The sequence below is a fragment of the Podarcis gaigeae genome (genome assembly GCF_964106915.1).
Source record: "Podarcis gaigeae genome assembly, chromosome: 5".
In the NCBI taxonomy this organism is placed as follows: domain Eukaryota; kingdom Metazoa; phylum Chordata; class Lepidosauria; order Squamata; family Lacertidae; genus Podarcis; species Podarcis gaigeae.
This window is the reverse complement of record NC_139681.1, coordinates 93755424-93780676: the sequence shown is the minus strand read 5'-3', so window position 1 is coordinate 93780676 and position 25253 is coordinate 93755424. Positions and strand designations below refer to the sequence as shown.

The following is a 25253-nucleotide window of genomic DNA, read 5'->3' as shown; positions in this document are numbered from 1 at the left end:
TACAGGAGGGCCAGGAGAGTAAGGGCAGGGGGGCTTCCAAACTGAGCCCCAACTTCCAAGGACGTTCCTAGTATTGAACACGTCGTCCACTTATCGTCTTCTCCCCCCCCCCCTGCTACATCCAGATATGGGCCAAAACTTCTTTTAAGCTGCTCCCCACGGCGACGACAGCAACACAGTCCCCATCTGGAGCTTGCAAAGAGCGCGTTGATGTCTTCCAATGTGTTCCAGCCCATCCAAAGGTCAGGTTACAATGGTTTAAAAAACAAACTTACTTGTAAATATCAGGGCTATCTGCCACTCGACAAATTTCTAATTGATTAAATGCCTGGCTTTTTAATAGCTAGTTACTCAGTGAGAGTGTAAATACGCTTTTCGAAACTGTGCCTCTAAAGGAAGGGAAGGGCATCTCTTAAGGCGTGAATAAACAAGAAATCTTAAGGACATAAGAGGATGCTGCTGGATGAGCCCTAGGCCCCATGTAGTCCAGCATCCTGGACAATTAAGACTTTTGTGAAAGCGCCCTCTCTCCTCCTGCAATTTCCAGCAAGGAGAATTCAGAGGCCTCTGAACATAGGAGCCCTCCAGGATTTAGATACATATCAGCGTTGCAGGCTCTGCCCTGTGAATTAACTCTCTATTAATACTACTACTACTACTACTACTAATAATAATAATAATAATAATAATAATTTTATTATTTATATGCTGCCCATCTGACTGAGTTGCCCCAGCCACTCTGGGCGGCTACCAGCACAATATAAAAAATCAAACATTAAGAACTTCTCTATATAGGGCTGCTTTCAGATGTCTTCCGGAAGTCAGATAGTTGTTTATTTCCTTGACATCTGATGGGAGGGCGTTCCACAGGCAGGGTGCTACTACCGAGAAGGCCCTCTGCCTGGTTCCCTGTAACCTCACTTCTCGCAGGGAGGGAACCGCCAGAAGGCCCTCGGAGCAGTATCTCAATGTCTGGGATAAATGATGGTGGTGGAGATGCCATTTAGGGCTTTAAAGGTCAGCACCAACACTTTGAATTATGCTCAGAAATGTTTTGGGAGCCAGTGAAGATCCTTTATGGCTGGTGTAATATGGTCCCGGCAGCCACTCCCAGTCACCAGTCTGGCAGCCGCATTCTGGATCAGTTGTCATTTCCGAGTCACCTTCATAGAGGGCATTACAGTAGTCCAAGTGGGAGATGACCATTGCATGGACCACTCAGGTGAGACATTTTGCAGGCAGGTAGGGTCTCAGCTGTCGTGACCTGCACCTCCATGGATAGCTGTGAGCCCAGAATAACTCCCAGGCTGTTCACCTGGTCCTTCAGGGGCACAGTTGCCCCATTCGGGAACAGGGAATCCCCCACACCTGCCCTCCCCCTGTCCGCCCAAACAGTACCTCTGCCTTGCCAGGATTCAACCTCAATCCTACCTTTGGAGATTCAGCAGGAACTGTCCCTGCCTTCTTTCGGGTGCTTCTTGAAAGCTGTACTTTTTAGACAATACATATTGCCTTCACAATATGGATATCTCCTTTTAGCCAACCAGGACTTATTGCTGTTTGTTTGCTGTTTTCAATTATGCTTTATAGATATTTACAAATTGATTTTGTTGTATTTTATGATGTGAGCTGCCTTGATTTATCGCATGCACGTGCATAATCATAAATGTTCAAAGAATCAAATAAGCCTGTTCTCACACTGAGCTATTTGTCCACCAGCCACCCCCCTGGGAAAATAGGATGCATCCAATTGACTACAAAGGAGCAAGGAAGTGGGGCGAGGGGCAGGGAGATCAGTTCCCACTGGCTCTCTGCTCAAACCAGCTTGATCAAGCTCCATCAAGGCATCATCTCTGCAAGACAGACTAGTGTGGGACAGGGAACACATTGGGCAGTATGTGGTCTCCTTTCCCCAGCCCTGTCTAGATAACCATCACAAATGTCTATCCGCTAGTCCCCTTTGAAGTTTTCCAAAGCCAGACACCATGACTGATGGACAGGAGAGAGGCAACTGCAGAGGTTGCAAATCCAGAAACTGGGCAGCAGGGGCAGATCAGAGAGGGAGAGAGAAAGAAGTTTCACAACAGCTGGCAAAATGTGTCGCCCGAAGCCATCTAAGCAACAGTTCCATTTCCCAATATCTTTGTCTGCCAAGAACCCCAGACAGGAAAGGTGGTTCCATCATATTACAAGCAGATACAAGACAGATAGACAGATAGGAGATATTGCAAAAGGGCAATGGAAATTCTTGGAAAGATGGAGTGTTTCATAAGGAATATATTTATAACAGGGATGGGCAAAACGGAAATCAAGATCTGTTCTGGCACATCTCAAGGTGATCTGTAGTAGATAAAACAAAATAAAAAGATTCCTTCCAGTAGCACCTTAGAAACCAACTAAGTTTGTTATTGGTATGAGCTTTCGTGTGCATGCACACTTCTTCAGATACACTGAAACAGAAGTCACCAGACCCTTATATATAGTGAGAGGGAGGGGAGGGGTATTACTCAGAAGGGTGGTGGGAATGGCTGATGGGTTGAGATTGGCTTGCAAACGTACAGAGATGTGTGTACAACCCATCAAACAACTGGTCCCACAAAAACCTATGCCACAATCAATCTGTTAAGTCTTTAATCTGCCCTGAGATTCCTTCTTGCTTCTGTGACAGCACTGCAAGAGTTCTGGCAAAAGAGAGACTCCAGTTTCATCCCTGGCTGAGATCCACCTAATGTGAAATCGGGTGCCCAACAACAAATGCCCTGGGTTTTTGGGAACATAACTGCAGAGGCCAAGGAACATAAACAGATGAAGCTGTCCTACACAGAGACAAACCATTTGTTCATCCAACCTGGGGCTGCGGCTGGCAGTGACTCTCTGCAGTCTCAAGGGGGATTCTCCCCCCACAACCCCCTACCCCAATGCAAGCCACTGCCTCTGCTCTTCACCTGGAGATGCCAGGAAATGAACTCAGATCAGATGCTCTACCCCTGAGCTATGACTCCTCTCCAGTTACACAATCCTGAATGGTGCAAGTGTGATATTGCCGGAGACTGTTTTCCCCAGAAGGCTGGAAGTGGCACCGTTGTCAGCGCACAACTTTGTAAGAAATGCAAGAGGAACACAAGCAAGGCCAGAGGGAAGAGAGAAAGAATATTTAGGGAAGGGCTTGAATTCAGTAGCAGAGCATCTGCCTTGGCTGCAGAAGGTCCCTGGGAGTGTTCCCATCTGAAACCTTCGGAGAGCTGCTGTCAGTTAGTGCAGGCATTATTGAGCTAGATCAGCGTTTCCCAAACCTGGGCTCCAGCTGTTTTGGAACTACAATTCCCATCATCCCTGACCACTGGTCCTGCTAGCTAAGGATGATGGGAGTTGTAGTCCAAAAAACAGCTAGAAACCCAAGTTTGGAAAACAATGTGCTCGATGGAGCAATGTATAAGGAATATTCCTATGTTTCTGAAGCAGCAGTTCCGCCATTGTTTCTGACCATCTTTCCTAGGAAAAGCCGACAGACGCAGGCTGAACTTTTTCTTCTCCACCACAGACTTTGGCCTAGACAGGTACATTTTTTTATCAGTAAGTACCTCTGCAGATTCTAAGAATCTGAAACACTTCCCTAGCTTTAGACCTTCAGGAACAGCAAACAGAGACTATGCAACAAGTTTAAAGAGAGATTTTCGCAGACCTGGATCAGGACCCCGGACTTTTGCCTCCCTTCTGCAGCTCCTCGGTCCCAGAAGTTTCAGTTAAACAAGGTTTCATAAGAAGAGATCTGCTAGATCAGGCCAAATGACCATTAGTCAAGCATTCTCCTCTCACAGTGGCCAACCAGATGCCTGTGGGAACCCGCAGGCAGAATCTGGGCGCCACAGCAGTATCCCAACTTGTGACTCCCAGGAACTGGCATTCAGAGGCACATTTCCTCTGACAGTGGAGGCACGACATTGCCAGCAGGGCTAGAAGCCCATGACAGTCCACAAACTTGCCTAATCCTCTTTCTGGAGCCATCCAAGCTGGTGACCACTGCTGACTCTCGGGGGAGCAAACGGAATAGTTTTGTCTTCTTTAAATATTTTTATTCATTTTCATTGTTCACGCCATGCATTAAAAAAAGCACAACTCACAACACATCAACCACTTTGCTTAAAGATATCAATTCAAATTCTCTCTGGGGACTCCGAAAAACCTTTAGGCATAAGCAGAGTTTGGAATGGCCGTCTGTCACGGATGTCTTTAGCTGAGATTCCTACATTGCAGGGGGTTGGGCTAGATGACTCTCGGGGTCCCCTCCAACTCTACGATAGTACCATGAAATCTCAGGGGTTATAGACACAATCTTCTTGATGCATATAATCCAAAAACAAACTGCATAGTGTATGTTTTGTGTGGTATGCTTTCTTTTGCCAGTCCTAAGATGCCAAAATTCAGAGTCATTGGATGCCCATGTCTTCCTGCCCACTTCCTCCACATGCATATCTAGACTTTCAGGTAGCCAACAGAAAGATTGCAAAAGCAGTCTACAGCATCTATACTTGGCTCTGGATGCATACTCTTGTAACTCTCTCTACATGGGGCTGCCCTTGAGACTGACCCAGAAACTCCAGCGGGTGCAGAATGCCGTGGCAAGACTCCTTATGGGGTCCTTGCCATGGGATCACATTCACCCAGTGCTATGCCAACTGAACTGGCTCCTGGTGGAGTACAGGATCAGGTTTAAGGTGCTGGTTTTAACCTTTAAAGCCCTATACAGCCTAGGACCCTCGTACCTACGGGACCGCCTCTCCTGGTATGTCCCATGGAGGACCTTACAGTCCTCAAACAAAAACATATTGGAGGTCCTGGGCCACAGGGAGGTTAGGCTGGCCTCAACCAGAGCCAGGGCTTTTTCGGCCATGGCCCTGATCTGGTGGAACGCTCTGTCACAAGAGACTAGGGCCCTGCGGGACTTGACATCTTTCCACAGGGCCTGCAAGACAGAGCTGTTCCACCAGGCCTTTGGCCAAGGCACAGTCTGACCCCTTCCTTTGGTAATCCTCACAGAACTCTAGCCCAATGGCTGCCATTAATTTGATTTTGAATTGATTTTAGAATGAATTGATTTTAGAATGCTGTGTTACTTTTATTGTTGTTAGCTGCTCTGAGCCCGGCTTCAGCTGCGGAGGGCGGGATATAAATTATTATTATTATTATTATTATTATTATTATTATTATTATTATTATACATGCATTTACCTTTACCATTTTTACATACATACACCTTATGACAAAGGCCATTGTGACCAGGGACAGATGACTGAACAGGCTAACAAGGCCGGTGATTAATTTCCCCATGGGACAGGGTCATCACAGAGAATGCAACACCCACAGAGCACTCAACTGCGTGTGATGTTTCATACGCAACACTTCCCAGGGAAGTCAATTTGGTTGCAAGTTGCAGCGTGCAGGGTAACTGAAGGATTATGAATGAGGCTCTGGCAGCTGAATGGATGGTTGAAAAGTCTTGAATTTCAGGTGGCGTGGGAAGACGTATGTAGCTTTGACACACTGGCAGGTTTGTTGCCTGATGGTGATGTAGTCATCAAACAACGACTATTCATAGGGTGAACCAAACTTAAGTGTTCAGAAAATGAGATGCATCAAGGAACTGTTTCTGTTCCTGAAGTCTCCTTTTCCCAGTATCTAAGGCCGATTCACCCAGTCAAGCAACAGCTTGCATCTGCGAATGGACTCAAGTGCTCAGCCTAACCTTCCTCCCAGAATCCAAGTTTTGAACATGCAGTCTTCTGCAAGACTCGCAATCATTGGCTGCATTTAACCAGAAATCCAAGGCTGCGTATACTGTATCATGATTCAACTCTCCCCAAAATCCTGTGATGCGGACCAGGCTCAGAGTTGTTGACTGGCTCAAAGTCACCCAGTGCGTTTCATGGGTGACTGGAGCTTTGAACCTGGGCCTCCCCAGCCCTGGTGCAACACTCTCACCACTACACCAGGTATGGGAAACCTGCAAGTCTACAGATGCTGAACTCCAACTCCCACCAGCCATAGCAAACATGCCCAATGGCCAGGGGTGAGGGGAACTGTAGTCCAGCCATTTGGGACAGCGCAGAGGATGATCCCTTATACCAAACTGTGTTTGAAATTAGCCAGGTGCATTTTGCGACAAAGTGAAGATGCCTAGGTGACATCAGGAGGTACATGCCTGGGGATCATTGGATCCTGACTGTTTTAACACACCAATACCCTATCCTGTATTATTCTATCAGTTGCATTTTATCTGCCCAATCAGAATGCATTTCAGGAACCAAAATGCTTTTTCTGTGCAGCCTGAGCAGCAGCAGTCACCGTTAAGAAAAAGAGGTCAGGATAGGCCAGTATATATGTGGACTGTCCTTGGATCAAGTGACTTTTCTTCTTCAAGTTCTCAAAACTCAACCTAGCTCAAGGTTGTCATGTGAACCAGTCCAATGTTTAACTAAGAATCAATCATAGTCTGTCTATTGTTTGAAAAATAAGTCTTGCAACTACACATTCCGTTTTGGCGACTGTAACCTTGGTTTAAGGAGCCATTTGGCACCTAGGTTATATATCTGAGTTTCTAACATTGATACCAAGTCAGACCATTGGTCTATGTGTAAAGGTAAATGACCCCTGGATGGTTAAGTCCGGTCAAAGGCGACTATGGGGTTGCGGCGCTCATCTTGCTTTCAGGCCAAGGGAGCCGACGTTTGTCCACAGACAGGTTTCTGGGTCATGTGGCCAGCAGGACTAAATCACTTCCGGCGCAAAGAACACCATGACGGAAACCAGAGCGTATGGAAATGCCGTTTACCTTCCCACCACAGCGATACCTATTTATCTACTTGCACTGGTTTGCTCTCAAACTGCTAGGTTGGCAGGAGCTGGGACAGAGCAACGGGAGCTCACTCTGTTGCGGGGATTCGAACTGGCGACCTTCCAGTTGGCAAGCCCAAGAAGCTCAGTGGTTTAGACCACCCGTGTCTAGGTAGCTAAGTACTGACTGGCAGTATCACTTCAGGACTTCAAGGCAGGATTCCTTTCCCAGCCTCACCTGGAGATGCCGGCAACTGAACCTGTGACCTTCTGCAACTGAGCTAAGGCCTCTCCCCGAACATGTGGTGGGCCACTGGTTCCCCACCCTTGTGGTATACCATGCAGGCTCCCCATGCAGCCCTGAAGTAAGGGCAGCTTTACAACCTATTCAAAGGGACCCATAGAAAACTGGCTGCAATGACTTGATGGCAATGATGATTAGGCAATAAGTAGTGGAAGCCAGGAAATGAGCAGAGATGCAAAAGCCAAAATCAGTGGTCGTCATGCCCTGCTGAGGCTGTGTGTGTGATACATGGAAGAACAGAGGATGAAGGCATGACAGCAAGAAATTGGACATGCCCACAGCTACACAATTACGGAGCTGGGAGAGCCGACTACAAGGGAAGATTAAAGGAGCTAAATATGTCTAGCCAGGGGCCGGTGCCAGTGGCAAGCATTTGAGTGGTGTTAACATGAGATTAGGCAGAAAGGCGATAGGAGCAGAAAGTAGAAAGGGGGCGGGGGGGGGCAGATCAGTAAGCAATTTGGAAAGTTTCGTTTGTGGTCAACAGCATGTCAGATGCAGCGGCAGAAGGAGGAACCCCAGCTGGAGGATCAAGGCCCATGTAAAAAGATGCCAGGAATCTCTTTTGGTCCCAGCGGAAAGATGGATTCAACAGCCGCTCTGTGAAGGAGGCATAATGAGGTGGTAGAATTTGGGGCAGTGTGACGTTCAGTTGAAAGTATGAATGTCTACCCATCACTAACTTTTTTAATATTCCCCACATCAACAACAGCAGCAATTTGCTCTTCACCAGCAGGTCCCAGGGTGGGTTACGACAACTGAAAATTCAGTTGTAGAATCACAGAATTGTAGAGTTGGATGGGTCCCAAGGGTCATCTAGTCCAACCCCCTGGAAAAGCCAGTGCAGGATTGAAAACAGTTAAAACAGATTACAGTTGCAGGAATAGGGTGAGTCCTGAAAACAGGGGTCAAAGGCCAGAGCAAAGAGGCAAATATTCAGCATTTGCTAGGTGCACTCTATAGGGAGGGAATTCCACAACTTAGGGGACGCCACAGAGAAGGCCTTCTTCTGGAAAGCCTATTGATGTATATCATTTTTTCTGGACCACTCAACTTATGCAGAAGTTATTTGAATAACCTAAGTGTTTGGCCACTTTAATAAATCTTTTTTGTGTGTTTTAGTTTTCGTCTCAGAGGTGGAGTAGTATTTCACTACTGTCCTGGATAGGTCATCTAAAGGTTGTTGGGAGCCCATCTTTTCCAGCAATATCCCAGATACCTTCCTTGAAAATTCAGCTGTCTCCTTCCTCACAAGCTGCCTCTAGAACAAGCTGCTTAGGGCCCTCGATTTACGGGACCGCCTCTCCTAGTATGCCCCGCAGAGGACCTTAAGGTCCATGAATAACCATAGTTTAGAGGTCCCGGGCCCTAAGGAAGTTAGATTAGCTTCAACCAGAGCCAGGGCCTTTTCAACTCTGGCTCCGACCTGCTGGAATGCTCTGTCCCATGAGACCAGGGCCCTGCAGTTTTTAACTTCCTTCCGTAGGGCCTGTAAGACAGAGCTATTCCGCCTGGCTTTCAATTTGAACTTATCCTGATCTTTTATTCCCCTTCCTCCCCCCCCCCCCTTTTATGAAGATTACCTGCTCTGGGATCCCACAGCTAATTCTCCCCTGGCCTCCTTGCTGGCCCAAATAGGACTAATTTAGCCAGCTAGTCCTGGTAATCACCTAATGTTTATTGGATGGATTTTCCCCTAAATTGATTTTAGAGCTTTGAATTTATGGTTATTTGCGCTTTTATACTGTATTTTATGCTATTTTTTGTTGTATCACCATTAAGTGTTTTAAATTTGTTGTTAGCCACCCTGAGCCCAGTTTTCTGAACCGGGAAGGGCGGGGTATAAATAAATTATTATTATTATTATTATTATTATTATTATTATTATTATTATTAGCCATTTTGTACATAAAGCTACGAAGACTCCAGATCTTACTGGACTACATCTCCCATCTTCCCGGATCATTGGCTAGCTGGCTGGGGCTGATGGGAGTTGGAGTCCAACATCTGGAGGGCTACAGATGTGAAAGCAGAACATGCATAGGCATTTGTCTTCCCCACAGCTTCAAGAAGAAGCTAACCTGATAGCAAGCCTATCCAAACACATAATTTAGAAACGAACCATTGTTTTTACTATTTGCTGGTTTTTATTCGTTATTGGTTTTATATTGTTTGAGGTAGATTCCTTTGGGTTTTTTAAGTGCTCTATTTCCACCCCCCCCCCTTAAAATAAGAAACAAGCACAAGTCATCTTCATAGCACGTATTCAAGTAAGACTCCCTTCCCTTGAGACAGAAAGTGAGGCTTTCTTTGCATGACTGCGCTGCCACCTCCCCTGCCAGCGTCAGACAGTCTTGACTCTTTCCAAACTGTCACTAACAAATGTCCAGGTCCCTGACAGGGAGCTCTCACGGACACCCCTGCCTCAGGAATTGTCCCCCAATACACTCAACAACAGCTTTGCCTTCCTCAGTTCCCTGTGGCAAAACCACGCTTTACTCCGGGCAATTTTTCCCCTGCCAATGTGAAACCAGTTCCCAAGAAGAAGAAGAAGAAGAGTTTGGATTTGATATCCCGCTTTATCACTACCCGAAGGAGTCTCAAAGCGGCTAACATTCTCCTTTCCCTTCCTCCCCCACAACAAACACTCTGTGAGGTGAGTGGGGCTGAGAGACTTCAAAGATGTGTGACTAGCCCAAGGTCACCCAGCAGCTGCATGTGGAGGAGCTGGGAAGCCAACCCGATTCCCCAGAATACTAGTCTACCGCTCTTAACGACTACACCACATGGCTCTCTTAACCACTACACCACACTGCTCCTCTCTTGCAGAAAGTCCTGCCGGCTGCAACTGATCCTTCCAGGATGAGAAATCCCCCTGCCTGTTTGTCCTGCCATGCTCCTGTGATGCCCATCTTTTTTTTTCTTTCAAAACAAAATCGTTTTCATAATAATGAAAAATGTACAAAAACAAGACCGTATACAAAAAAACAGAATTATTATTTTTAACCTGTCTCACATGTCCTTCTACCGCAAGGATTCTTTTCTGAGAAGGAAACTAAAGCCAAACTCAGGCAGGCAGGCAGCAGGTGTTTTTTTTAATAAAAAAAAAGTTTGCAATGACACAGCAAGACCAAATTTGAAACGAACTCTTTCCAAACCCCATACAACACCTGTGATATTAGGAGAAAGACGCCAGCCTCCTCCCCAACTGAGATATCCATCTTATTGCTTATTTTGTTTAATATATTTAATCCCAAACAGGATTCATATGCTCCCTCCCTAAACACAAGTCCTGGTCAACAATCTTGAGGCGGCTTGAATGTACATTGCTAGATCCCCTTTAAGGTGGCGCTCTGGCCGATCAGAAGGTCAGCGGTTTGAATCCCTGCGATGGGGGGAGCTCCCGTTGCTCGGTCCCTGCTCCTGCCAACCTAGCAGTTCGAAAGCACGTCAAAGTGCAAGTAGATAAATAGGTACTGCTCTGGCAGGAAGGTAAACGGTGTTTCTGTGTGCTGCTCTGGTTCGCTAGAAGCAGCTTATTCATGCTGGCCACATGACCTGGAAGCCCTCGGCCAATAAAGCGAGATGAGCGCCGCAACCCCAGAGTCATCCACAACGGGACCTAATGGTCAGGGGTCCCTTTACCTTTTTAGATCCCCTTTGGCAATGCCCGTTCAAGATGCCCTGCTACCCGCCTCTAGCCAGGGACCCACAAGTGGCCTTATTCACACACACACACACACACACACCCAAAGCATCGCCTTCTGTGTCCCTCTTGCCACCCTGATCTGCACCAACCCCTGGTGGTGCCCACTACCTTAAAATCCCTTGGAAAATGGCTTTCTTCCCACATTTAGCATCCCGTTGAGAAGGAAGCCAAGGGCATTAACCAACAGCCCCACAACCATGCCATTCCTCTTCGGGTCTTTTGAGGGTGGGGGTGATTTGCAGCTCAATGACTGCCTGTGAGCCATGCCCCATAAACCCATGTGCATAGGAATGGGCTTGGAGCAACAGGGATGGGAACTCGGAGAGAGAGGGCAACAACTAAGTGGCAGAACACATGCTCTGCATGCAGAACGTCCCGGGTTCAACGCGCAGGTAGAACTGGGGACGATCTCTTTGAAGAGCAGCTGCCTGTCAGTGCAGACATCACTGAACAGGAATGGGCTAGTGGCCTGGCTTTCCACAAGACAGCTCACTCCTGCCGCTAACTCCAAGGTGCAAACCTAAGCGTATCTTTGGAGCAAGCAAGTCTGGCTGAGTTCAATGGGACTTGCTCCCAGGGAACAGCGCACAAGAGCGCAAGCTTCTTAGCGCCCGCTCCGCCAAGCGGCACTAATGTGGTGGTCTTTTGAGGTGCCACGCGACACTCCTCGCATGCTCAGAAGCACTCTTCTTCTTCTTTTTTGCAAACCGGTCCCGCGATTCCCCTCCTCTGAATGCAGCAGCCCTGTTTTCCTCCGCCTCTTCCCCCAAATTCCCAGGACTTGACCGTGAAAAGGTCCTGGCTTGAAGGCAGCCTTGGAACCAGCGCGCGGCGAACGGCGCTCTGCACGCGCTCAAAGGCACTCTCTCCCCTCTCCTGCGGTGCAAAGAAACCCCGGGGCTGAGCGCCGAGGCAGAGCCCCCCGCCCGGAGCCCGCCCCACTCACCAAGGTCTGCTCGTACTGCAGCGCCCGCTGCTCCAGGCCGCTGTCCGCCGCCATCGTGGCCGGCTCCGGGCGCCCCTCTCCCGCCAGCAGGCTCCTACGAGCAGCCCCGGCAGCACTCGCTGCGCCCTGCGCCCGGACGCCTGGCTCCTCTCCTCGCTTCTCCCCACGCCCCCAGCACGGGGCGGGACCGGACTGGCTGGCAGGGGCAGGCCCGAGGGAGGTCCCGGGGCAGCCGCTCCGCCTCCATCGGGAAAGGCGCTGTCGCTGCGGAGGAAGAGGAGGAGAGGAGGAGGCGAACCGGTGGGACGCTTGGGGAGGGGCCGCAAGAAGCGCGTCGTGGCGGGGCAACCCGACGCCCACCGGCCCGGGATGGAGCGAAGGGGCGAAGATCTGCAAACCGGGGGCGCGCGTAGGTGGGACGGTCCCATCCCGGGCTCGTTTACACGGGAGAAAGTCTCCCTGGAGGTCCGATATGGTACTTCCTCTCGGGTTAGGCGCGCGGAAGTTCGTAGCCGGGCGGTATTACTCGCGAGGAAGCCACTTTGAATCAGCAGAGTTTACCTCCCAAGGAAAAGCGCAGAGGACTGCGCAGCCATCGAGGTCGCAGCGGGGAGGATTGAGAAGTGGGACCCTATCCTCTCTCTCCCCCCACGCACCATGTCGTCTTTATTCTCAGTATAACGCTGCGGGGGGTGGGAGGACCAAGCTGACCCTCCTCCCCACGCGCGCACCCGATCCTGTTGCAGCAGGATCCAGTGGCTTCCTGCAGTGATCACTTTTCTCTGGCCTTTCGTGCCCCCACCCCTCCCAGCCGATTCCGGAAGGAGCTGAGGTTAATTGCATAAAGGGGGGTCGCTGGGAGAGTCGTTTATTTTATTTCTATGCCGCTTTTCACTCACACGAGTCACGGAGCTGGTTACAAACAATAAATAACAATAACAGAATAGAATATCACAACTGCAAGATAAATCATACAGGATGGTTTAAGGCGTCATCAGTAAAACAATTGCAAATTATCAGTAAAATTACCTCCTCATATAAAACACTAACAAAGCAACTAAAAAAATTAGGCACAGCCGCAACAAAAGTCATTTTATAAGATTCACAAAGCTTCACAGTGCTCATAATCCACAAAACAATATTAGCAACGAAACAATTATTAGCAACAATGTTGGCAACTAGCAACCGAAACCCGGCTAAGCACTGTTGAGTTCACACACACTTTTACTTCTGGCCTGTCTGCCTGTGGCCCCTGGAAGGTTGCTTGCAAGCGAATGCCCTTGGGTTGGAAAAAAGGCCCTCCCCCTTTTAAAAAAAAATTATAATTTGCATATTGCGCCTCTCCATCTTCTGCACATGTGGTGTACATTGTGAATGGGTTGCCCCTTCCTAACCCATATTGTTGAAAATATTGTTTCAAAACTTGGGTGCCCCCCTGCCTCCCTCTGCCGAGTGGTGGCAAGAACCCATGGGGTCCCAGGCACTCACCCAAGGTCTGTGGTCCTTTGGAGAACTGAGACACGGCAGAGACTGTCGTAGCTTTAAGAAATGTGATTTATTTCCGTAGTAGTAGTAGTAATAGTAGTAGTAGTAATAATAATATTTTATTATTTATACCCCGCCCATCATCTGGCTGGGTTTCCCCAGCCACTCTGGGCGGCTTCCAACAAAGTATTAAAATACAGTAATCTGTTAAACATGAAAAGCTTCCCTAAACAGGGCCGCCTTCAGATGTCTTCTAAAAGTCTGGTAGTTCTTCTCTTCGACATCTGGCGGGAGGGCATTCCACAAGGCGGGTGCCACTATCGAGAAGGCCCTCTGCCTGGTTCCCTGTAACTTGGCTTCTCGCAGCGAGGGAACCGCCAGAAGGCCCTTGGCACTGGAGCTCGTGTCCAGGCAGAATGATGGGGGTGGAGACACTCCTTCAGGTATACTGGATTGAGGCCATTTGGGGCTTTCAAGGTCAGCACCAACACTTTGAATTGTGCTCAGAAACGTACAGGGAGCCAATGAACATCTTTCAGGACCGTTGTTATATGGTCTTGGCGGCCACTCCCCATCACCAGTCTAGCTGCCACATTCTGAATTCTGGATTCATAGCTATTATGGTCTAGTAGCCATCGGCACCCATCTCCCCCATGAATATTTCCAACGCTCCATCAAAGCCATCTAAGCTTATAGCTGGCGCTGCCTCTTGTGAGAGCAAGTTCCATAGCTTAACTGCGCGGGCAAATTAGGGAGGGCAGCAGTAGGTCCCTTGCACTGGGTTGGTGCACCCATGCCGTCTCCCTCCTCTGCTCTTGCTTACTGGGACGCAGCACATCGTGGCACCGGTTTGGAGCCGCTTGGGTAAAGTGGAAATGTCAACAATGGCTGCCAGCCTTTGCAAGAGGCGTAATTCCTGGAAATGGGCACAGCTGCTTGGCAGGAGGTGCCCTGCAGAACAAGCAAGGATGTGTCTTCCTTATTCACAGCCTTTCCCAGTTACAGACTACATTACAGAAGCAGAGGGCAGTGCGGAGAGGGGGTGGCAGCCCTCGGAGAGCTGTATTCTTGCATGTGCCACTGGGTGGAAGCATGATGGATCTCTAAGGAGATGCCACATGCCTGCTTTAATCTGATCTTAATCACCAGAAACTATTTCAGAAGCAGGTCTACCAAGTTGCTCCTGGAATGTGACCTGTCTTTGGTGGAACTCCTTAGTTCAGTGAGGTAGGCTTGGTAAATTGCAGCTTTCTATTGTCGCACAATTCCCTGGAGATTATTATTGTTGTTGTTGGGTTTCCCCAGCCACTCTGGGGAAATGACCAAGGTCATTTCCTACCCCCTGTGAAAAATGTTGCAGTGTTTGGATCTCTTAAATATAGAATCATAGAGTTAGAAGAGACCGCAAGGGCCATCGAGTCCAACCCCCTGCCAAGCAGGAAACACCATCAGAGCACTCCTGACATATGGTTGTCAAGCCTCTGCTTAAAGACCTCCAAAGAAGGAGACTCCACCACACTCCTTGGCAGCAAATTCCACTCTCAAACAGCTCTTACTGTCAGGAAGTTCTTCCTAATGTTTAGGTGGAATCTTCTTTCTTGTAGTTTGGATCCATTGCTCCGTGTCCGCTTCTCTGGAGCAGCAGAAAACAACCTTTCTCCCTCCTCTATGTGACATCCTTTTATATATTTGAACATGGCTATCATATCACCCCTTAACCTCCTCTTCTCCAGGCTAAACATGCCCAGCTCCCTTAGCCGTTCCTCATAAGGCATCGTGTCCAGGCCTTTGACCATTTTGGTTGCCCTCCTCTGGACACGTTCCAGTTTGTCAGTGTCCTTCTTGAACTGTGGTGAATTCCCTGGAGATTATTATAGAGAAAAAGCAAGTCATAAGTTTATAGCATTATGTACAGCCAGAGAAAGTGAATAAATAAAAGTTTTTCTCCATCACAACACTGGAACTCATAGACATCCAGTGAAGCTGAATGTTGGAAGATTTGGGAACAGAGAAAGGAAAGTTGGGGGCAGAAATGCTTCCAAATCCCAGTTGCTGAAAATCATGGGAGGGGAGAGAGCTCTTGTGCTCAGAGGCTGCATGCAAGTTTCCCACAGGCATCTGGCTGGCTGGCTGCTGTGAGAATAGGGTGCCATTGGCCTGTTCCTGCAGGTTCATCTCCTGTCCTTTTCTACATGGAGGTTTAGGGGGAGAGCTGCAAATTGATGCCCTGGGAATGTTTCCCCTCCCTTCAAAAGTTGTTGAACCTTCAAGCTCTTCTAGGCCAGGAATGGTCAAATTCTGAATTCTGGGATTCAGGCAGTGGTACAGGAACTGGAGAATGGTCAGCTCTGTAATAGAATAGGCACTGCCCCCTTTTGGAATTTTGTTTTTTTCAAATGGCTGCTTATTTCTTGACTCTTTACAAAACAAAAATTTGAAATAATTTATCCTTCCCTGCATTGTTTCTGAAATATACTTGGAGTTGAGAGTGGATTTCATGCTCTTTATTCAGCTCATAGTGGTGAGGAGGAATGGAGGTTCCCCCAGAATGTCTGCTTTAAATACATTATTTACACAATGGGTCCCACGTGATTGGCTGTTTCCGGGATTCACCTGTAGGCCAATCAGGTTGCAGATTCACTTCTACCTGGAGCTGGATTGGGTGGCTCCAGTGGACCAATCAGACTGCTGCATTCTGGATCCTATTGTTCTAGGGCCAATCAGACTGCTGCATTCTGAATCCTATTGTTCTAGGACCAATCAGACTGCTGCATTTTGGATCCTATTCAACTCAGTACATAACACCTTGCAACCAGCCATGTTATGTTTTTTGACCTTACTAATGTCCCACTTTGCCACTAACATATTCAGTGCATGAAATAAAATAAAATAAAATACAGCAAACCAAAACAAATTGTGATGAGGGTCATATTTGGAGGGGCTTCAGACACGGGCATCACCTTTGGCTACACCCATGGTTTCAGGGAATCTGCCACGTTGTAGGTTTCTGACAATTCAGCATGTTCCGGATTCTGCCCATCCCACTAGGTTTCACCTTCTATCTCTGCCTTACTTGACTCTGCTTCCACACACTGCTCCAGTATTTTGGAAACGATTTTGTCAGCCCTTTGCACTGGTGGCAGACAGATGGCTGAGCTGTTAATGTGTAAAAGGGGGAAGGCAGGTCTGATGGCATTCCGAGAAACTCCCCGAATTTGTTTCCTTGACTAATCGCCTGCCTGACTCCTTAAGGGTGCTGCTTGCTCTTCCCGAGAACACAGTAAAACCATAAACTTCAAAACGCAAAGCCAGTCAAGGCAATTTCAGCCGTAGCCTGTAACGCAGGAGCAATTGTCAATAAAAGCACACCAGAAGATGCAGCTCGGACCACCTGCTCATTGAAACAGAAAGACGACTATGTCCAAAGGCTAGACTGCTCATTGAAACAGAAAGACGACTATGTCCAAAGGCTAGAAGAGCCTAAATAAAAGTACTTCCTCACATAAGGTAAAGGTAAAGGGACCCCTGACCATTAGGTCCAGTTGTGGCTGACTCTGGGGTTGCAGCGCTCGTCTCGTTTTATTGGCTGAGGGAGCCGGCGTACAGCTTCCGGGTCATGTGGCCAGCATGACTAAGCCACTTCTGGCGAACCAGAGCAGCACATGGAAACTTCCTGCTGGAGCGGTACCTATTTACCTGCACTTTGACGTGCTTTCGAACTGCTAGGTAGGCAGGAGCAGGGACCAAGCAATGGGAGCTCACCCCATCGCGGGGATTCGAACCGCCGACCTTCTGATTGGCTAGTCCTAGGCTCTGTGGTTTAACCCACAGCACCACCTGCATCCCTACTTCCTCACATAGTGGATAGTTAAAACTATGACACTCACTCCCATAGAAGGCAGCAATGGCCTCCAACCTAGAGGGCTTTAAAAGGGATTGGACACTCCAATCTCTCACAACGCCAATAAAAACAAAGGACCATATAAATAAAGGACCTACCAATGAGATTCTGACAAAAAACTCTGCTGAAACACTATGCAAGAGAATGAAAAGTTCATCACCTCCATGCCCCCAACCCTCTCCCTCTCTCTCCTCTCTCCCCACAAAATTTATGACAATAGTGTCTCCTACCAAATTGTACTACCAACCTTACTGTATGCTTGTGGAACATGGACCACTTATAAACGCCATCTCCAACTCCTTGAAAGATTCCATCAATGGTGTCTCTGAAAAGTTTTACACATCACTTGGGAAGACAGGCAAACTAATGACAGTGTATTGGAAGAAGCAAAGATCACCAGTGTCAAAGCAATGGTTCTTCAACCTCAACTTTGTTGGACTTGGTCATGTTGTGTGGATGCCTGATTATTGTCTTCCAAAGCAGCTACTCTATTTCCAACTTAAGAATGGAAAGCGTTATGCTGGTGGTCAACAAAAGATTTTTAAAGACTCTCTCAAGGCAAATCTAAAAAAATGTAGTATAAACACCAACAACTGGGAAACACTGGCCTGCGAGCGTTCCAGTTGGAGAACAGCCTATGCCAAAGGTGTCATGGGCTTTGAAGACACTCGAACTCAGGACAAAAGGGAGAAACATGCAAAGCCTCACCCTGATCATCTCCCACCCGGAAACCTATGTCCCCACTGTGGAAGGACGTGGATCCAGAATTGGCCTCCACAGTCACTTATGGGTTCACTGTTAAAACCGTGTTTATGGAAGACAATCTTAATCAGCTATGAGTTATCGCCAAAGAAGAAGAAGATGCCAAATGTAAACGAACGGTGAAAAAAGACTCCATGAACTGAAAGTGGAGACACTAGATGTACTTCTCCTTGTTTATTTGTTTGTTTTGTGTCACAGAAAAAATCATAAGTAAAAGCTAAATTTAAAAAAAGCAGGGGTATTAGCTATCCATGATGGTGATTCTCCCTCCATAGTCAGAGGCAGCAGTGCTTCTGAATACTACTACTACTACTACTACTACTACTACTACTACTAATAATAATAATAATAATAATAATAATTTTTTATTTGTACCCTGCCCATCTGGCTGAGTTTCCCCAGCCACTCTGGGCAGCTTCCAACAAAGATTAAAAATACATTAAAATGTCACACATTAAAAACTTCCCTGAACAGGGCTGCCTTCTGAATGCCAGTTGTTGGAAACCACAGGAGAGGAGAGGGCTCTTGCTCTCAGATCCTGCTTGTGGGTGTTTCTCAGAGGTATCTGGTTGGTCATTGTGGGAACAGGATGCTGGACTTGATGGGTCATTGGCCTGATACAGTAGGATCTTCTTATGTTCTTAAGAGAGTAAGGAGATCCACCATTAACATGACAAGTATTGACACTTGGGGCATTCCTACGCCAATCTGGTTTGGAGTCTCTTAAGGTGGCGCCTTGTCACCTCCTTCCAGCAACTCCTGCAGCCAAGCTGGTGCCAAATGTATTGCTCTGCTTTCCTTTGGACCCCATCAGTGTGGTTGACAGGGAGATCTTATTGTCTGGGCAGCCCAGGACTTCCACACGCACTGCCCAGGCTCACATCCCAGGGAGGTTGCTAATGCAGCAACTCAGAAGGAAGGTGAAAGCTGATCCTTTGGCGAGAAAACAGCCCATATCTGCCCTGTGAATGGCATGCAATTCACAAAGCTAACAAAGTATGGTTGTAGGTGGGACAATTGAGAACAATAACATAAAGAAACAAAATGTTCTGTTGCAGGAGCCTGGCCGTGAACCATGGCCTACTTGAGAGGTGTCCATTGTACATGCAGGTTGGTTATGGCTCATCTGAGCAAGCAGAATGGAAAGGGGTGTGTGCCTTTGCTTGCAGCCTCGAGACCCAGAGAAACCCCAGACTCATGAGCTTTTTACTCTGCCCTCCTATTGATTCAAAACCCTAGAATGTATTTTATATACAGGTAATTCACTTTTTATTTCTACTCTTTGTATATTGTATTGTTGTTTTATTGCTATGGCCGATGGCTGACGCAAATAAAGATTCATTCATTCTTATACTGCCTTCCTGCTTGGCTACAGGTCTGGTGGTACCAGGTGGTGTAAAATTATGCCCGCCTTGCAACGTGAGCCTCATATCCCTATCATGAATGAAAAATAAAGAAAGGGAAAAGAGAGGGTAAATTTCCATTGAGGAAATAGTGTGGAGAAAGGCAATAGCTGTCTTTAAAAAAGAAAAAGAAAGTAAGGTGTCAGGAGATGCTGTGGCTGATGGCCTGAAGTTACATTGGAGTCATAACTGAACCAGAAATTGCACTCAAGAAATCTGCTTTATTGCGTTTCCTCAATTAAAACCATATGAATATTTGCAGGAGAAACCTGACAACAGCAATAGGAGCCAAGCCCAAAGCAAGTGCTGGTATAGCTGAACAGAGAGCATGGATGCGTTTATATCTCTTCTCCCCCCTCTCTACAGGATTAAAGCTGCTCCAGTCCTAACCCCCTTACTTCTGAGTAGACAGGATTAGGATTTCACCTTCAGTTGTCTCTGATTTGTTTCTGTGTACTAATGGGGGGAGGGAGTTATTGATGGCCAGGAATGTATTTACCCCATGCAAAGGCATCCATACTTTTGGTCTCACCCACACCGTATATCTTTAAAAGAACATTTAAAGCACATGGGAGAATCTCGGGAACTGTGGCTTGTTAAGAGTGCTGGGGATCCCGAACCGTGTGTTTTTAATGTGTGGTTGAATGCTACCTTGGTCTAGAGGTGACGTGAGAACAGCACAACCCATGTGAGGACGGTTTGAGAAACGACGCATCAAGCAGTGCTATTTTATTACAAAAGAAAGTACAAGATACATGCGCATTTGGGAAAGTGTCGTGGGAACACGGGTTTAAAAACCCAGCACTGGAAGTGCAAAGAGGGCACAGGAAACAGGAGTGTGAGAACACAGCCTTAGTCTCTTCCTCCTCATCTTAGCTGCTATGGCTTCCAGGGAGGCAATTACCACTTCCTGGATAACACAGAGATGTGTGTTTCAGCAGCAAGTCAGTCAGCCTCTTGCCAGCCTCTTCCCCTGATAAGAGCCAGCTCTTCAGGGTCACACAGATCCGTAATAGCTCCACATGTACTTTGGCCCTGAGGCTGGAGCCTAGCCTAGTCAGCTACTCAAGACCATGGGCCAAACTGATATTAATGGGGTGGATGTAATTAACACACACATCTTTGTTATGGTTTCGTTTGTGGAATCCTTACCTCTCCCCTCCCTTCTTATTTGACCGAGGGTGGATCTACACACAGGGGGGAAACTGCTATAAATAAGTCAGAAATTAAATCGTTATAACAAAAGGAGAGGAAAAACGCTACGTAAAAATCACATAGAGAATTTGTTTGCTCTCTGGCGCCATGTGGTGCTGCATGTTTATAACAAATTTTTAACTAATGTAGCTGAGCCCCAAGTTTGCAGGCGGCACCAATCACCTGATCTCAAGCACAACCTTTCACCAGCACCATCCACCTGCATATGCGCTGGGTTTCACCAAGTGGCTGCAAACCTGGTGGGAGCTACATCTTTACCTGCCCCACACTTGGCATCAAACATGGCATCTGGGGTGAGACAGGTGGGAGCAGCTTGGGGGAGGGCTGCAGGGCAGTGGCAGACTTTGGTACTATGCCGCCCTGTGCGAGGCCACAATTTGCCTGCCTCCAGCCCTTGTGCAGCCTTCACAAAGGTGGCTAAGGAGGCCCCAAGCTTTGGGAAGGAGGTGGGGGGGCCTCGGGCAGGGTCCTATAGCCCCCTCACCTCCTACGCAAAGCTGGGAAAGCACTAAGTAGGCTTTGGGGAAGATTCAGGGTGTGATGGCCTGGGACTTGGGCTCAGACTCGGAACCAGATGAGTCTCAGTCTGCACTGGATCCTTTGCCTCAGGCATCATCTGAACCAAGTCTGGGGCCTGATCCTGAAGAGTCCCAGTCTGCACAGGTTCACCTGCCACAAACACCAGCTGGGCCGAGGCAGGGGCCTGAACCCTGGCTCCAGATGTGGGGATTACCTCGTTGCCTTCAGCTGGGCCATCACTTACAGCTGCTCCACTACTGGTTTGGTCAGGGGAGGCTGAGGTGGCCCCTGGGTCTAGTAACCCACCGATGTCTCCCGAGCTGCAGAGACTGAGGTCTGAGAGAAGGAGAGACCTGAGTACTCGCAGGGGGAGTGCTCGCCTTCAGGCGAAACAGGGGAGTGAGTCGCCGGGGGATCAGGACAGGCCGTTACCCCGACAAAGATAAAAGACTGCTGGACCCCGCCCCATGTTGTGGGAGCAACATTGCTGTATGCCAGATCCTGTCTGAGATCCTGTCCCTGTCCTTGCCTGGCTTCCTGCCTTGACCCTGTCAGACTGGCTCCTAGTGGAACCTTCGGATTCTGGACTGGACCTGGACCGCGGTTCTCGGGTTACCCCCGGGCCCAGCACACAGGCAGTCTCTAGGACCCTGTCAGAGTCTAACGTCTCCTTTCCAGAGTCCAGTGCCTTGCTTACCTGGCTTTGAGATGGCGCCTCCTCGGCTTAGTGTCCCTGAGACCTACAGGTACTCCACTCTTGTGTCACTGATATGGAGAAGCCGGGCAGCATTCCTAGAGGAGGAGGAGAACCACAGAGGCAGCATTTAATTCTTTTTCTCTAGAACAGTTGACCCTCCAGACACCATCATTCCTGACCATTGGCCATCCTGGCTGGAGCTGATGGGATTTGGAGTCCCACAAAATCCCAGGAGACATCTGTCAAGGATGCTTGACCTGAGATTCCTTTGTGTCCGTTCCAGCTCTACAATTCTATCACAGGGCTGTTGTGCGAGGGAGGGGGAGAACTTTGGGGCTCTTAGAGAAAAAGTTGGGATAGGAACGCAATAAATAAACATAGCACACATCTTGCTGAAAGTAACATACCCAAAAAAGACATTAGACATTTGTATAGGAGGCAAAGTGTTTGTGTGAAGATGTGCTTGGTGGGAGAGATTCACATCAAAACGCTGGTGAACTTTCATGAGAAGTTATGAAATAGTCACCATCATAAGCATAACAAAACCAAGCATGAGGAAATGTGGAGAACTGAATGTAAGAGTTGCAAAAATGAGAAACTGCGATTGACATTCTTGCCCATCCCTAGTCCAACGTAGGCAAGTGAAGGGAGGGAGGGGGGAAGATGGGCAGGGCAGATGCAGTTATGGGATGTGCTTTACCCTCTTACCCCAGGTGACAATGAGACGCAGGCTAATCCCTGGAGAAAGGACACATTTGGGCCTTGAGAGTCTTTGGGGAGAGGCAAAATAAACCCCATGGATAGACTAGACTAGACTTTTCAAGCCCACATCAATAAAGCAGAAGTTTAAAGAGATTTGTTTGTTTTTCCAGCTTTTGTTTCTAGATGAAACCTACGCAGTATGTCTTAACAGCTTCTTACTTAAATTCAGGTCTTGCCAGTTCCTGTTTTCTTTGTAAATAAGCTCTGCTTTATGACACATCTAGTGTGTCTGTTTCCATGGATTTCCATCTCGAGCCAAGGTCATGGCGGCCGTCTTGGTTGGTACGAAAGGGTGGGGCTGGGTTCTAACTGTCCCCTTTTTCTTCCATCGATAAGGAAGTCATCACTCTGACTGCAGCTGCGGAGCTTGGGATCCTACAACCAGGGAAAGGCATATGTACTTGAGCTGTGTAATCTGAATTATGAAATACCAGGATATTTTGCAAAAGCTGGCCTTGACGTAGATAGCTTCCTGCCTCTTGAATTTCTCCCTGTGAACATAGGTGGAACCATCCCTACCATTAGGCAGCGTGAAGCAACAACTTCAGGCTGCAGATTGCGAGGGGCAGCAGTAGCAGCCCCTCAACTGTTGCTCCTGAGGCTGGTGCCTCGAAACAAAACAAATGGCAATTTGGAAAGAAGGAGAAAGCTTGTAGCATTTGGTGGAAAGGAAGGCGGGTTGTCACTGAAAAACAAAATTGGGGCTTTTGAAATTTCCTTTACTGCTTTTATGAACAACCCAAAAGTGCAGTAGCAGGGTATTACATTATAACTTATACCAAGCAAACCTGCCTTTGTTTCTCAATTTGATTCTTTTACATGGTTTTGTACATCCAGTGGTATTTTATGCATTGTGTCTTGCTGTCATTTTTATTTATTATAGTTTAGCAATCATATGCTGCTATTGTTAAGAGTGAATTTCTCTTTAATTGCTGTTTGCTGGTATTTGATTTTATTAAAGGTAAAGGTACCCCTGCCCGTACGGGCCAGTCTTCACAGACTCTAGGGTTGTGTGCTCATCTCACTCTAGAGGCCGGGATATAAGTTGTTTGTTTTAAAGTTATGTTCTTATTATGGCTACTTCTTCTTCTTTTGCACCAGTTCAAAATGAAATGTAAATCCCATCAGATGACAGACGAGTGACCTGGATCCTCCACCTTGAAACATGCAATTTATGTGTTGTTGTTTTTTCCACCATAGCCCTAGTCCATAAGTTCCTATACCACAAAGACAAATGTATGTTTTTCAAGGTTTTCCATTGCTGGGCTATTGAAATCTTAGCTGCAGCTAACATGCATGTAAAAAGCTCTTTAGAGAGAAAAGTTTTCCTGTTGTCCATCCAAATATAAAGTTTTATTTTTATTTTTTTTTAAATGTGAACCATTTGGCCCAGTTGTAAAGAGGTAGCTTAGTGCATGTGGATGCCTTGAATTTCAAGCCTGTCTTACTTTTCCTCCCTCCCTCCCTCCCCCCCCCCTCTCTCACACACACTCACAGAGTGGACCTGTGTCCTGCCTGCTGCTGGCTGGGACCTCAAATGCACCCCATTCTTCATGTGGACTTTACCTCTTCCCACTATAGCATCACAAATATAATGGATTTATGGTAGAGAAGCAACATCCAGCCTGTATCCGACTTGCTGAATCTGGTTCTTGTCTCTTTCCTACAAACCTTGACCCACCTTGGTAACCTTCCTCTCCCCCTTCCCTTTAATGATACTCGGTGGTTTCTCAACTGGGACAAAGAATGCGTCTCAAAGGTGCAAGACATACACACCTCTCTGAAGCTAAGCAGATCTGAGCCTGGACAGCACCTGGAATTCAGGTCCTCCTGGATGCAAGGCAGCTTGAGAAGCCCATATATGCCACCTTGAGGTTCACCAAGGAAGAAAGGGAATTTGCAGACCGAATACACCAGTACAGCCAGAAACCCACGATCTCAGGGCTGAGAATAAGGCTAAATTTTTATAGCACTTTTACATGCTCTAAAGTGCATCAAATATACTGCTTCAGTAATCCCTCCTCCTTGTCAGAGTATTTCAGCACAATCCCTGATCTGGACCTTTGTATAAAAAGGAATTCTCTCCACCACAAGAATGTGCTTCAAAGCTTTTCTTAAATACTAGCTACAATAAGATAAATGTTGCAAAGTAACACATAGCAAACAAGCAATAAGTTTCAGTCCTTTATGCAGTTCAATAAACTTTCCTCTCTCTGGTCCCAGAAGTAGAGCCTAAGCTTGTTCATTGTTGCAGAACTTGCAGCCACCAGCCATCTACAAAAGGCACAAGCTGCCTTCTCAAGTTTCACCTCCCTGCTGTGAGAACTCTGCAGCTTGTGTTTCCAGAAATGAGTCATCAAAAGTAGCTGATCTCAATCTAATGGGAAAATTCCAGCCTTCTCTGACGCTTTTGCCAGAGTGGAACCTTTTTACCCAAGGCAAACTTTCCATTACAACTTTTTTAAGACAATGCATTTGAGCACATCATTTTATGTATATTAAATTTATAACTTTAACACGGCTCCATCCCACCATTGTCCTTGTGGAATTCAAGAGGGAAAAGAAGAGAGTCATTCGTTTAGTCGTTTAGTCGTGTCCGCCTCTTCGTGACCCCATGGACCAGAGCACGCCAGGCACTCCTGTCCTCCACTGCCTCCCGCACCTTGGTCAAACTCATGCTGGTAGCTTTGAGAACACTGTCCAACCATCTGGTCCTCTG

At 47.4% G+C, this 25253-nt stretch overlaps 1 protein-coding gene across 2 annotated transcripts in view; it reads right to left on the bottom strand.

Moving 5' to 3' along the window:
- The window catches only part of CLCN2 (chloride voltage-gated channel 2), a 74328-nt gene extending 62287 nt beyond the window's left edge, over positions 1 to 12041 (bottom strand). Inside the window, exon 1 of one of the 2 annotated variants that reach the window (XM_083739339.1) lies at positions 11791 to 12041. In XM_083739339.1, the coding sequence (XP_083595465.1) occupies positions 11791 to 11844 (54 nt within the window). In that variant the 5' untranslated portion in view covers positions 11845 to 12041. The remainder of the gene's footprint in view (positions 1 to 11790) is intronic. The other variant, XM_083739340.1, reaches the window with a different exon arrangement.
- Between the last annotated feature and the right edge of the window lie 13212 nt (positions 12042 to 25253).